Source organism: Grampus griseus (genome assembly GCF_964374135.1).
Source record: "Grampus griseus genome assembly, chromosome: 5".
NCBI lineage: Eukaryota > Metazoa > Chordata > Mammalia > Artiodactyla > Delphinidae > Grampus > Grampus griseus.
In genome coordinates, this window is record NC_138998.1 from 73971311 (window position 1) to 73984421 (window position 13111).

The 13111-nt window shown below is 47.9% G+C and overlaps 1 protein-coding gene across 6 annotated transcripts in view; it reads right to left on the reverse strand.

Moving 5' to 3' along the window:
• KALRN (kalirin RhoGEF kinase) overlaps positions 1-13111 on the reverse strand; it is a gene marked incomplete at both ends in the record, with an annotated part of 639791 nt that overhangs the window by 37275 nt on the left and 589405 nt on the right. For all 6 annotated transcript variants that reach the window (XM_082654652.1, XM_082654658.1, XM_082654657.1 and 3 more), the window contains 9 exons: positions 1343-1581; positions 5024-5195; positions 5567-5752; positions 9082-9159; positions 10031-10081; positions 10837-10929; positions 11765-11851; positions 12174-12243; positions 12425-12528. In XM_082654652.1, coding sequence (XP_082510778.1) covers positions 1343-1581; positions 5024-5195; positions 5567-5752; positions 9082-9159; positions 10031-10081; positions 10837-10929; positions 11765-11851; positions 12174-12243; positions 12425-12528 — 1080 coding nt within the window. The remainder of the gene's footprint in view (positions 1-1342; positions 1582-5023; positions 5196-5566; positions 5753-9081; positions 9160-10030; positions 10082-10836; positions 10930-11764; positions 11852-12173; positions 12244-12424; positions 12529-13111) is intronic.

The following is a 13111-nucleotide window of genomic DNA, read 5'->3' on the forward strand; positions in this document are numbered from 1 at the left end:
CCTCCTTGAGACAGGAGTAACAATGAGACATTTGCCCAATTCAAAGGCAAGGCCATGACCTACCCTGACCCGACTCCTGTGGGAAGAGAACTCCAGTCCCCCTGTATTCATTAATATGAAGGGTCCTGCCTCCATGACCTTTGCACATGACTCTGCACCAGGGAAGCTGCTTCTAGACAGACTTGTAACTTCCACAGATGCCTGGCTGCCTCACAGAGCATGGTGAGAGCCAGAAATTCTTCAGTGAGTTAATGGGACTTCAAATTATTCACAAGGGCAGGGGATTTTTAAGATGGAAAAAATAATTTCCAGCTGATGTGATAAAATAGGTCAGTATAGTTACTCTTACACAGAACTGAACTTAGACATTAATAGTTAATTAAAAAATAAAAATGAGGAGTTCCCTGGCGGTCCAGTGGTTAGGACTTGGCGGTTTCACTGCCATGGCCTGGGTTCAATCCCTGGTCAGGGATCTAAGATTCTGCAAGTTGTGTGGCGTGGCAAAAAAAAAAAAAAAAAAAAAAAAAAAAATCAACATCATCTAATAATATGGGTAAGAAAAATAAAACTGTAAGGTGGGAACATGTAGGTAAAAAATGCAGATGTTCCCATTCACAGACCCATTGAGCTCTAGAGGAAACAGGCCTGATGAGATTAAGTAAACTGCTGAGGTTCTAGGGCAAGTCGCAAAGTTCTGAGCTGCATAATTTGGAACAGAAACCAGATCGCCTGACTCGGGATCTAGCACTTTTGCCATTCATTGTCATTCCTACTACCTGGTGGGGTCAAAAGAGCCGTGTAGACTGGATCTGCAGTTACACTGATGACTCTCCTCATGGCGATGTTTGAATTGTGGACTATCTCGGATAGTCTAATCCAAGGCTAGCTTCCCCCATTCACACACTGATGGGCAACATCCTCTTGCTGCTTCAGCCAATGGGCGTGAGCTCGCTTCAGCAGCTCATCGTTAGAAAGGGCAATGTCTTCAAGATGTCAAACCCTAGAGCTGCGACTTTTAGATGATCCACACCACAACTCCTCTATTTGCTACAAATCATAATTGCCACTCCAACATTACCATATTTGTATGGTGTTTCTGCAGATGACGACAGCCCTTTAACACAGAGTATCTGGACGGCGGGGGAGGAGGGTAGTGGAGAGGTAGGGAGCTGGTTTAACTCACTCAATTTGCAGGGGAAGAAAGAGAAATCATTGAGATTAGGCTGTATTTAGTGGGCCCTTCCTGCTAAAGTGAGCAGCATAAAAAGATGCTACTTATAAAGTAAGCCCAGAGGCTGTACCCTCAGAGTGGTGCGGCTGGCAGGTGTGGGCTGTCACTTACCTTGCTGGCCTCAAACTTGTCCCCAGCCTGGTGGTAGTCAAACCCCGAACTGCCATTGGAGGTAGATATCTTCAGGGGTGGCAGAGGCGGGTTACAGCTGGAGCCCTTTGGGGGCTTCTCGGAGCCCACGGGGATGGAGGAGTAAGGCCTGGGGCTGGCTTGGGGAACCCTAGCAGGCTGGGACCTCATCACAGCTGTGTTCCTTTCTTTCCGCTGATATTCAATGGGCGACTGTAGGGCTGCAGGGAAAAGCAGACCATTACTCTCAGCTTTGGAAATCCCATAAGCTTTGGAGGCTTAAGAGGTCAGGCTTTGTGTGAGGCAGAGTGAGGATACGTGACGAAGATACTACCCTGTTTTTAAAGAATGTATCATCTACCGAGAACTATTCTTAGTTTTGTCTAAATGATGAAAGTGCAAAACCGAAATGGTGCAAAAGGAGGGAGAGAGGGCTCTGTAGTACGTGTGTGCGCGGGTGGACACAGGGATGGGTAGGGTGGTAGTAAAGAGCTTCAGAAACTGCCAGCCATCAGGCCCTGACATGCAGGCTCTGCAGGGTGGAAGCAAATGGGAAGTGGGTCTGGGCAACAGGATGGAGTCAGATTCCCTGGAGCACAGAGCCATGGGTCTCTGTGGAGGAAGGAGATGAGACAGGTAAGGGAAGTTGGAGGTGCCAGGATGTGAAAGATCTGGAAAGCAGGTGAATGAGTCTGGATTTAATTCTGAAGTTCATGAAAAGTGACTGAATTCAGGAAACGTTCATGTTTTCAGTGCAGGTGCACCAGAGTACACCTGAAGAATGTTAACCTTGCAGCGGGTGAGGGAAGGGACTGGCCAGGCTGATTAAGAGCCGTGAGATAGTGAAGGGGAGAGGCCGGACCTGAGCAGAGCCATGGGAACGCGGAAGGGGTGCGGTGTGGCAAGCGCTCCAGAGGGAGCTGAGGTTGACACAGCCTAGATGGGAAAAGATGGCAAGGAGCCAGGGTAACTTGGGTTTGGAGGCTGGGAGAAGTGGTGGTCAGTGGAACTCTGCTTTGAAAGGAAAGAGGTAAGCTTTGTTTTCCTGAGTTTAAGATGATAAAGTTCCAAGGTCTTAGTACTAAAGAGGTACAGCCAGGCAAAAGCCATACAGGTCAAATTCTGTAACAGTGACTTCAAGGCAGGCCCGATTATGCTGTTTCTGTCAGTGTTCACTGTAACAAATATTTAATTGGGTTAACAGCTGGGGCCCAGAGAACTTTCCATTATAAGGACATTTCCCTAGTAATAGGTATATACTTTAATAGGACTCAACATATAGTCCACACTTCCTTTCTATTTGAAGTCTCAGGAGGGAAAGGTTGGCTCTGAGGTGCCTGCATGTGTGTCTACAAGCAAAAGCCTGGCCCCAGTCCATTGTCACATCCTGGTCTTCTGAGTGTGTCAAAGTGCTGAATAGGCTGCTGCCAGGCCTCAGCCTTTCTCCTGGAGAGCATTAAATATTTAGGTATAGAGAATACAGCTCATTAATAACTCCATAATCCACTATAATTAGGCAAAAGGTCTCTTGGAACCGTGTACAAGTCTGGATAACTGACTATGCTCGAAGAAGTACTGCTCCAAGTTTGAAGCAGATAGCAGACAGCTGTGAAGCAGGCCGTAGCAAACTGATCCGATGAATCATTACCCATCTCGTGGAAGTGGGGTGTTGATTGCACGCAATAACTGCGCTAAAGTGCTTGAAAATAGTATGTCTTCTTAACTAAGCTGCAAGAAAGTCTGTGCTCTTCGAGGGCCTCCGTCTGCATAACTTAGGTCTTAGGACCAGGAAAGCTGTGCATCTTCAGGTAGGGTTTGCATCTGGCTGAGGGATACGGTGTCTTATACCTGGTCCTGTGTTTTTGCTTTGTTTGCTGGGGAACTCATAGACAAATGTGTGCCCTACCACTAGCAACTATACTGCAGTTTTGGAGTTAGAGCCTAATTTTAAGTTATACAAGTTATACAGTTCTGGGTTCCAGTTCTTGTTTTAGCACCTACTGTTTTTGTGACTTTGGACCGGTTTCTTAACCTCCCTGAGCCTCCTTTTCCTCACCTGAAAAATACAGGATGATATTACTTAGCTTTCCACACTGATGTGAGGATTAAGTGTGGTAACACATGTGAAATGCTTTGCATCGTGCCTCGCACAGAGAAAGGACTCCATATATGGGAGCCATTATTGTTACTCAATCATTTCCGGTTTCAACTTATCGTCCTACCTTATTTTTTTTTTGTTCTGAATTGATGAACTTAAAAACCTCATTCCAGCTTAGAATCTATCAGAAATTCCCAATAGAGTCAATTTAATGAATGTATTTTATACATGCACATGTTTTTGCTTAAAATTATTTTATCCATAGAAGCATTAATTCAATGTTGTATACTCAAAAACTGTGAACTATATACAGCTTTCATTACTATCCCTCAGGACTGGGCTGGTGTTTAATTTTAGACTCTTTAGAATGAGAAAGAACCCTAGAGATCACTTAGTTTAGTTTTTTTCACCAAACTGTTCTACAGTCGGGGGACCTGGGGCACGGCCCCCAAATACTCTCCGTGTAAGTGTGTAACTGCTTTGAAGTCTCGTGTTCTAGCTTAAAAAGGCAAGGCATTCTGCTCCATAATCTCTTTTGACTTGTTTTAAAAGAAACACAACTGTGTTAAATCCCTTACCATGGAGTACAGTTGATACCTGGTAATCTTACAAGGCTCTCTAGTGTTATCTGGAGATACCCTGGGGTTTGGCAGACCAACTCAAATTCCCCTTTGCTCCCAACAGAGGTGATTGCTAACTCTAAATTTCAGTAATACCTTGAAACTTCCCAGAACAAACTGTCAATTACGCAGAGAATGATGCTCTCTCTGGGAGGTGGGCCATGTTTTCCTGCTTCAGTGCTGCAGAATAGGTCTTTCACAAAAAGAGCCCACTGAGGCCCAGAGAAACATCGTGACTTGCGCAAGGTCCATCCCCACAGCACTGAGTTCCGTGATAACACCCAGCAAGTGTCCTATTTGCGTCATTTGAAAAGAGACCAGATTCTAGACTAGAAAAGGTGACACACCCAAGGGTGGACATGTATGTGTAAACATGGGAGCACATATGGCCATACAGTACTCCTTCAGGTCCACAGAGAGCTTCATTCTCTGTGTAATTGATAGTTTGTTTTGGGAAGTTTCAAGGTATTACTGAAATTTAGAGTTAGCAATCACCTCTGTTGGGAGCAGAGAGGGGATTTGAGCTGATCTGCCAAACTGCCAGTTATCTCTAGATAGCACTGGAGAACCTCTGAGATTACCAGCCTCGTTTAGCTACTAAACGGAAAAATACACGTCATTGATAGTTGGCCCCTGAGACAAAGAGGATGTGCCCATTTCAGACTTTTGCCCCAATTACTACCAGCTGGTAATGGTGGCACAAGGCACATCCTCTATGTCAAGGTTGCAAGAGATTATTTCTTCTTTTGGAAAGATGGCCTTCTTTATCATGCCCCATCTGCCCACTTGTGCATTCGGGTTCAGAAAAATTCTACACGAAGTGTTTCTGAAAACTACAAAGTTGGAATGCATATAAATGTGATCGGGGCTCATAAGTCACCAGGAGGTTCAGAGGTGTGGGGTCCCCTGAAAATGGCCCGGCAAGAAGCCAGACCCGGCACTCACCATTTAAGAAGTCTCGCTGTGTTTCTAAGACTTGGTTGATGTCCTGCACCCAGGCCTGCTGGATATCAGCGTTGGCGGCTTGCAGGATGACCCTCTCTGAAGTCTCCCTGTTCATGAGTGCAAACTTGCAGGGGTCACTGTCCACGTTCTCCTCCAGGACCAAGTAATTCATCTGGAAGAAACCAAGGTGATCCTTTCCATACTAAGCAGTTTTAAAAAATCAACAACATATTACAGTTCCTCAAAGTTTTTATTTCAGGAAATGTTTCCAAAATTGTGCCCTGAATCTAACAGCTTAAATACTTTGGTTTCTGTCTTTGAGTGAACGACATGATCTTGGAGAACCTGCAGGATCATGTTAGAGACTGGCACCGAGCCTGTCACTTTTTCTCACAGATAATCAACCTTCAATCCCGAAGGTTACTAGGCCGAAAGACCTTCAACGTTCTGGATCCTTACTCTTGCCAGTGTCTCTGTCTTAGGGAAGTGGCTCCCCCAGTGTGACTCTTCTTTGCCCCTTCTCATCCCCACCTGCATCCTCACCTTGATGCTCCTTTTGAACATGTAGCCTGGGGTGAGGGATCCCTTCCTGAGCAGTTCACTGAAGATGACAATTTGCTCAAAGAGGAACACGCGCCTCTCCTTGGTCCGCGACTGCATGCCGGCATCCAGCTCAATCACGTAGAACGTATCCTGCTGCAGCAGCTTGCCCTGAGCGGTCAGGGTGCCCTGACGGAAAGAAGGACTGCGGTGAAGTAAGTGAGAGACAGGGAGATGACCACAACCCTCTAGGTCACAGAACCTCCCTCTGTGGGGACATGGACAACAGACCTGACAGCAAAAGCCTCAGGCTCTAGTAAGAGACTGAATCAGGGCCCACCCAGACATCGAGGGCAGACTGTGGCCACCTTCCCGTTCACACAGGGCCCTGGAGGGAAGGGAAAGGAGGCTACGGAACCACTAAGAAGCAGCTCCAGGAAAACACCAGAAGGAAGGTAAAATTATTAGCTAAAAAGATGTTTGGGAATGATGCTGGCCCCTCTTGTTTTTTTATTAAAAGGAGAACAGAAAGTAGATGATGCTGGAGCTGGAAGTGGCCTTTCTGTCCTCGGAGCTCTGAGAGGTGTGCCTGCCCGGCCCTTGCAGCCAGGACCTGGGGTGCTAGCCATGAACCTAGAACCAACCTGGGGCCAAGGGAAGTGATGGAGGCCGGACCACAAAAAGAAATCAGATGAGTCAGGCTCCTCTCTTCTATTATTTCAGGATGGGGAAATTCTGAGGTCTTAGTCTCCGGCTCCAGATCAGCAGGCACAGTTGAGATACTATTGACAGGTGTCTATATTTCAATGCCTCCAGTTGCCAGATCACTTGACACTCAGGGTAGGAGGTGGAGCCTATCTGGTTCGCCAGTTCTAACCAGATTTTCAGAAACACTGTCACATCTTCAAAGGGAATATGGCCTAACCCGACAAGTCTTCACGGATGCTATTGCTTTTTCTACTGTTCTGCAACAAGAAGACACTGGCATCTGAGATAGTGGCCAGAGGGCCTCCTCTGAACTGTACTTTCAGGTGACAACTTTTGCCCTTTAGCGCAAATGTGGGCTATTTTCTGTATGTGACGCCTTGTTCCAAACATTACCCAACACACAGGTCATTTTCCTTTCATGTTCCTGAGAAACGCCTGCCCTCTGCTTGGATGTGGTTCCTTACTGTCCAGGTCAGCAGCCAAACAGGCTTATGTCTACCCTGGTCCAAAGTTAATATTAAGCCAGTGACCAGCCCTAAAAGCTCTATTAATATTACATAAGAGCCTGACCCATGAGTTATAGCCCTGTCAATGCCAAAGGGAAAGCTAGAGGATTTAAAAGGGAGAGAATCTAAGGGAAGGGGCTAACTTCTCCCTGACCCAAAGCCACGGACTTCAGAAGGAATGGAAGTACGTTCATGGTCCTTCCCAATTAGCTGAAGGAATGAATGCAAAGCATATTCTCTAGGGCTTGATGAAAAAAGGAGATGGTGGTGCTTGATTTAAAAGAGAAAATAATTCCACCCTCCTGTGTGTGGCCTTCTGTGGACACACGACCATGCACAACACAGTTCCTGTGAAGTCTGACTTGGGTCAGAAGGTACATCAGATGCTGCTCCTCCTGTCAGTGGCCAGTTCCTCCAGAGACCAAGAGAAAGCCAAGTCAGACTCCTGCTCAGAAAAACACAGGGACATCAAGGATGAAGAGCAAAAGGAATTACTTCTGTTCAGAACAGGCTCAGATCTGGCATAATTCCAAGGGAACAGGTACAGCGTCATCTAGCATGGCTAAAGAAACACTGTATGAGAACTCGGGGTGAATTTCTGCTGCATGATCCTGCTTCTCCAATGCCTCATGCCTACTGTGGAGAACAAGAACCTGTGAAAAAATGAACAGCAGAAAGGACCCTCCACATCGTTCCTGGTCACAACAAATCAATGGGAATCAGACAGGGACACCAGGATGGGTGGCAAGGGCCAAAAGGACAGAAGAATTTGGCTCAAGACCATCATGAATCCAACTCACTAACCCAAACCTGAATATAGCATTTCCTAACTTTACTCGTATACCAGTCTGCCTTATGTCCATTTTATTCTAGTTTAGCCAGAGGAAAAAAATGAATAATGAAATCTTGCAGGATTACTGGGAAACAGGATTAGAAGATCCACATCTTTCTCTAAGGGGCTCAACAACTAAGCACCAGTCAATAACTGCATCAGTTCCAGTTTTATCGTATTAATATTTAAAACAGATTATGTTTAGTTAGAAGTGTGGATATAAATTAATAACAGCCACTTATTAAGTTTAAACCAGGAAAGTCAATTTGCTCTTCTAAGGTTCACTGTTATGGGTTGAATTGAATCCCCTCTCCAATTTGGATGTTGAAGTCTTAACCCTCAGCACCTCAGAATGCAACCTTATCAAAAGACAGAGCCTTTACAAAGGGAATCAAGTTAAAGAGAGGTCATTATGGTGAGCCTTAATCAAACATGATCGGTGTCTTTATAAAAAGGGAAAATTTGAACACAGAGATATGTACAGAAGGAAGGCGATGTGAAAATACAGGAAGAATGCCATGTGAACATGAAGACGGCCATCCATAAGCCAAGGAGGGAGGCCTGGACAGACCCTTTCCTCACAGCACTCAGAAGGAACCACCCTTGCCTACACTTTGATCTTGGACTTCTAACTTCTGGAAATGTGAGATGATAACATTTCTGTTGTTCAAGCCACCCAGTCTGTGGTACTTTGTTAGGGCAGCCCTAGCACACTAGCATATTTGTTGAAATCCAAACCCTGGGTGCGTCTAGCTGTTTCTCCCAAGACTTGATTCTTCTTGTCAAAGAACAGAAATGTGCACTGTGATGTTTTAGAGCTTTAAACATTCATTTAGCTAAAAAGCCAGCCACTGTGTAGACCCGTTTACTAGAACCACCCTCTCCGAAAAAAAGTGTTCCATTTTCCCTCTGGTTCTACTCTCATCACGTAGTCCTGTTCTCCCTCACATTCCCGGCATTTCTCAAGCAAGCAAGAAAAGGGAAGGGGTCATCGGCACGTCCATAGCTATAAAGAATCTGGGGTCTTTCCAAGCCCCTTGCAATACTGACTGCAGCTTGGTCGACTTCCTCTGGCTGCCCTATCACTGGAGGTCCTAAACAGGTGCATCTTCCAGGCCTGTGATCTGGAGGGGCCTGGGCACAAGGGCAAACGCGGTGAGTGAGAGAGGCAGAGAACACGCGCACAGGACTTCAAAGGGAAGCCTGGGCTCCTGCTGCCCTGAAGGGAGAGGGCTAAGCCTTCTTTTTTTTTTCTTTGCAGTACGCGGGCCTCTCACTGCTGCGGCCTCTCCCGTTGCGGAGCACAGGCTCTGGACGCGCAGGCTCAGTGGCCATGGCTCACGGGCCCAGCTGCTCCACGGCACGTGGGATCTTCCCCGACCGGGGCATGAACCCGTGTCCCCTGCATCGGCAGGCGGACTCTCAACCACTGCGCCACCAGGGAAGCCCAAGAAGCCTTCTTAAGGGCTCACCTCAAAGCCCTGCAGGCGCCCCAGATTCATCATGTCGTTGCAGCGTTTTGGAACAAGGCACATTAACTCCACTGCTTTCTGTGGGAAAGAACAACAGCAGTCAGGGCGGGGAGCAGCAGTGGGGAAGGGGGCTCGGCGGTTCCATGCTGGAAGCCAGGGGCCTCCTGGGGGCTCCCTGATCCTAGGAAAGGACACTGGTCCCTGCTGTCCACTTCAGAGGAGGGAGGGCTTTCCTGTTCTAAGCTGGGGGCTGTTGGTCATCCGTGCAGGGGCTCCACGTGAATCAGTGAGCACACAGGGGGAGGATGCTACCAGCCCATCCTTTTCCGAACCTTCCCACTTCCGTTTATCCATTTGCTTTCCTTCTTGCATTTTCTTTTTTCTCTTTGTTGCTCCCCGGCTGCCGAAGCAACAGCTTAGCCTCGCTTGTGAAATACTAGAGGTTTTAACCTAAAATAACCTGCCAGAATGGTCTGTAACCTCCCTGGCTTAAAATAATCCCCATGGTGACATTGTCTCTAAGGACTTCACTTAGGGAGTAATCCTCGGGGACGGGGGAGGGAGTGAAAATGGAATAATTTCTATGTCAGCCTCAAACAGTACCTGGATTCATGGATAAAGCTGCACGATGAAACACCCAATCTCTGCAGGATGTTAGAGGGTTAAAATACCACCCTTTCGCACCACATGTCACTGGGAGCTACGAGGAGAACACGAGCAGGGCTAAGCTCTGGTCTGGCCCTGGACCGGATTCTCAAAAAACGTTCAACGTGCTCCTTAATACTCGCCACTACACCTCCTGCCGGGCAGCTGTTTGCAAGGGGCTCTTTGCTGTCTGAGAGGAGCCAGCCTGGACTCCCCATCCTCCAGGGCCAATCTTTCCCCTTTAGGGGTAGACATCCAATAACTGTCCCATAAGAGCCACCAGCATTACAAGCAGAAAACTCACCTCGATATCAGAACACTCCAAACCAGCCTTCTCGCTGTATCTCAGGAAGTCCTAGCAAGTGGGGGAAGCAGGGAGAGTGAAACCAGTTAGGAAAAGAAGGCCCTATAAAAAACGTAGCATCGTAAAAACCAAGATGACACCCAGGAGACTTTCCTTCCCCACAGAGATGGCAACGCTTTGTAGTCGCTGAGATATGAAGCTGGGAGTCATGGTGGATGTAATCACACAGAGAAAACCCCCGGAATATTCAAAGATTCAGAGCTATGGGAAAAGGGCGGCAGGGGTGAAGGGGAGAGAAAGTGTGTGAATAGGGACAAAAGGGGAATGATGACAAGGAGGAAAGGGACAAAGGACTGTCAAATCTCTCATTTGCTTCATATTTCTGTAAGACAAGTCAAACTACATGATTTTAAAAAGTAAAAAAATGATCAAATTTTAGGTTTTACTCATCTAGGGTTCCTAGGGCTTTGCCCTTCCTTTTCTTTCTCTGTGTGTTCTACTCTGATTTTATGCTCTTATTATTTTTTAGTTTTTAAAGGTACCAAGCCAGTCAGTGATGGCAACAACGTAAGAAAGTGATTTGGAAAAAAGAAAATCAAATAACCACCAACCTTAAGGAAGGAACAACAGGCATGCAATTTATGCAGGGGCAAAGCTGACACAAATAACCAGCCGGTAAAAGGTAAAAACCCACACATGCCCCCAACTAGTGTGGTGGAGACAGAACCTCGAGCTGACCTGCTCCCTAACTCAGAGCCTGATGAAGACCCTGCTCTGGCCCTGGGCGGGGCTCACAGCCCTCTTACCTTGAGGAGCAGCTGATACTTTGTGATTCTCTGAATGGGCTTGATAAGGAAGTCGCTAAGTGTCAGCCTTTCATTTATCTCCTGTTTCACCTCCTGGAACACAAGGGAGCTACATCAGGGGAAAAGGAACCAAAGGATTGGGGTGCTCTGGACAGGGGTTCAAAGGCAAGGATGGCAGGTCTTCATGTTTGCCAATAAAGGTTTAGAATCTTCAAACCACGCAACGGGTAGAATTGCCTACACAATAGCTCATTTTGTTATTAACGACAAAGCACATCTCACCATCACCTTCTTACCTATCAAGCTCTGTCACACCCAGTCCCAGGGACAAGCTGGCAGGGGCGTTCTGTTCTCTCTCCCACTCCACGGCCAAGTCAGAAATGAAGGGCTTCCCCTGGGACACCACAAGCCTACGGGCTGGGCCCTCAACTCAGATCTGCAAACACTCAGGCAAGGGCTCTTTCCAGGTGATGGTGTTGCCTCTCCTCCAGCACAATAAACGCCTCCAGGGTGCGGCAGCACACACACTTTAGGTGCTTGCCGGGCCTCGGGGAACGGGACAGAGGCTACGTACAAGGTGCTGTGAGCCCCTTGTTGAGGGTCCTCAGCAAGCAGCCTCCAGGGCCCGGTGAGGAAGAGCGTGGGCGCAGTGGGCTCCGGGGTCACGGAAGGGGGACCGGAGCTTCTGCAGCGGGCTCTGCGTTACAGAGTCGTTCTGCCGACGGGGGCTCTAGAAGAGGAGAGGAGCTAACGAGAACTTAGCCAAGAAGCTAACGGCTCTGTTGAGGCAGCCCTCCCTGTCCTGAGGGATGGACAGTGCCGTGAGGGGGCCACGCACGGACGGATGACGGCCGGTGTTTGTGAATGGGGTGGTCCCGGCCTGAGCGTCTTGCCCACACTGTGGTTCAGCCAGGCCCGAGCAGCTTACCTCAAAGTAGGCGTCGTACTCGGCGACAATGTACTCGGAGCGCGGCTTATTCTGGCAGTACCACACGTAGATGTGCAGCTTCCGCTCCTGCAAAGGCAGAGGGAAAGGCGCTCAGGCAGCTGTGCCTCGCGCTCCATCTCAGAGTGCTAAGCCGGTCTAGGGGCGGAGAGACAAAGGACAAAGATGTGGCCCATGTTCTGGGGCCGCACCAAAGAGGCTAAATATCAAGGACAGAGGAGAAAAACACAGTGGGCAAGAGCCCATCTTCCAAACTGCCAGGAAAGAGAGAAAAGACCCCAACAGCTCAGAGAGGGATGAGGAGGGAGAGCAGAGGAGGGAAGGGACAGTAAAATGCATGCAAATGCGCATGGTGGGAGGGGGAGCGGAGGGGCCGCAGGGCAACACTCACATATTTAATAAAGAGCTGTGCCAGTCTGTCTTGCTCCTGGATACATTTTTCCAGTTCACCCAGGAAAACACTATAAAAGGATGGAGAGAAGAGAAGGAAGGCACATTCTTCAGAACTGTATCATTTCTCAGTGGTGAGATGAATGACACAAGACTCTCCCCAAACCCCACCCCTAAGGTCAGACACAGGGGGAGGACAGGAGAGTCCTGGATTCCAAGACCCCCTGAGCCTCAGGGCAACGTAGCACTTACTCCTTATGCCAATCATAAATCTGGTGAATATTTCCAAACACGATTTTATCCTTTCCTCGCATGTCCTCAGGGACACCCTTTTCTTCTATCCTCTTCATGAAGCCCTGCGGGGCGGAGGCAACGGTGAGTAAAGCGTTTTCACGAGGAGGCTTTCTGGGCCAAGCCCCACCCTGCAGCCCCGTGGAAGCCCCCAGTGCGTGTGAGGAGGCGGCCAAGGGCTTCTGTGGTTTCTCCGCACTCAACCAGGACTTCACCCTTGTGCAGAGGGACAGACAAAACTTCTGTGAAGTTCTGGGTCCCTTTCTTTGTCTCCAGCCCCCCTAAGAAAGCAGGACAAAGAAGAAACAGTTGCCTGTTCTTCTCCCATCTCCCAATCCAATTAATTACGTCTTTAAAGGCTTAAAACTAGATGTGTTTGACCTAGAAATAAGTCTTAATAGGTGAATACTTTCGATTCTGTAAAGTGCTATCATATATAATCTTATCGCAGTTTTAAAATCAGGTTCTGAGGTTGTACCAGCACTTATCCCCATCGAAAGATGAGAAAGCCAGTGCATGGGGAATTATGGGATTTGTCTAAGTCACACCACTGATGTCTGACTTCCCTGGACCTCAGTCTGCAGATTCCCAAGCCTTCCACTTCCAGGCTGGACTGCTTATGGAGGCTGCTACAACTCTAGCTGCCCC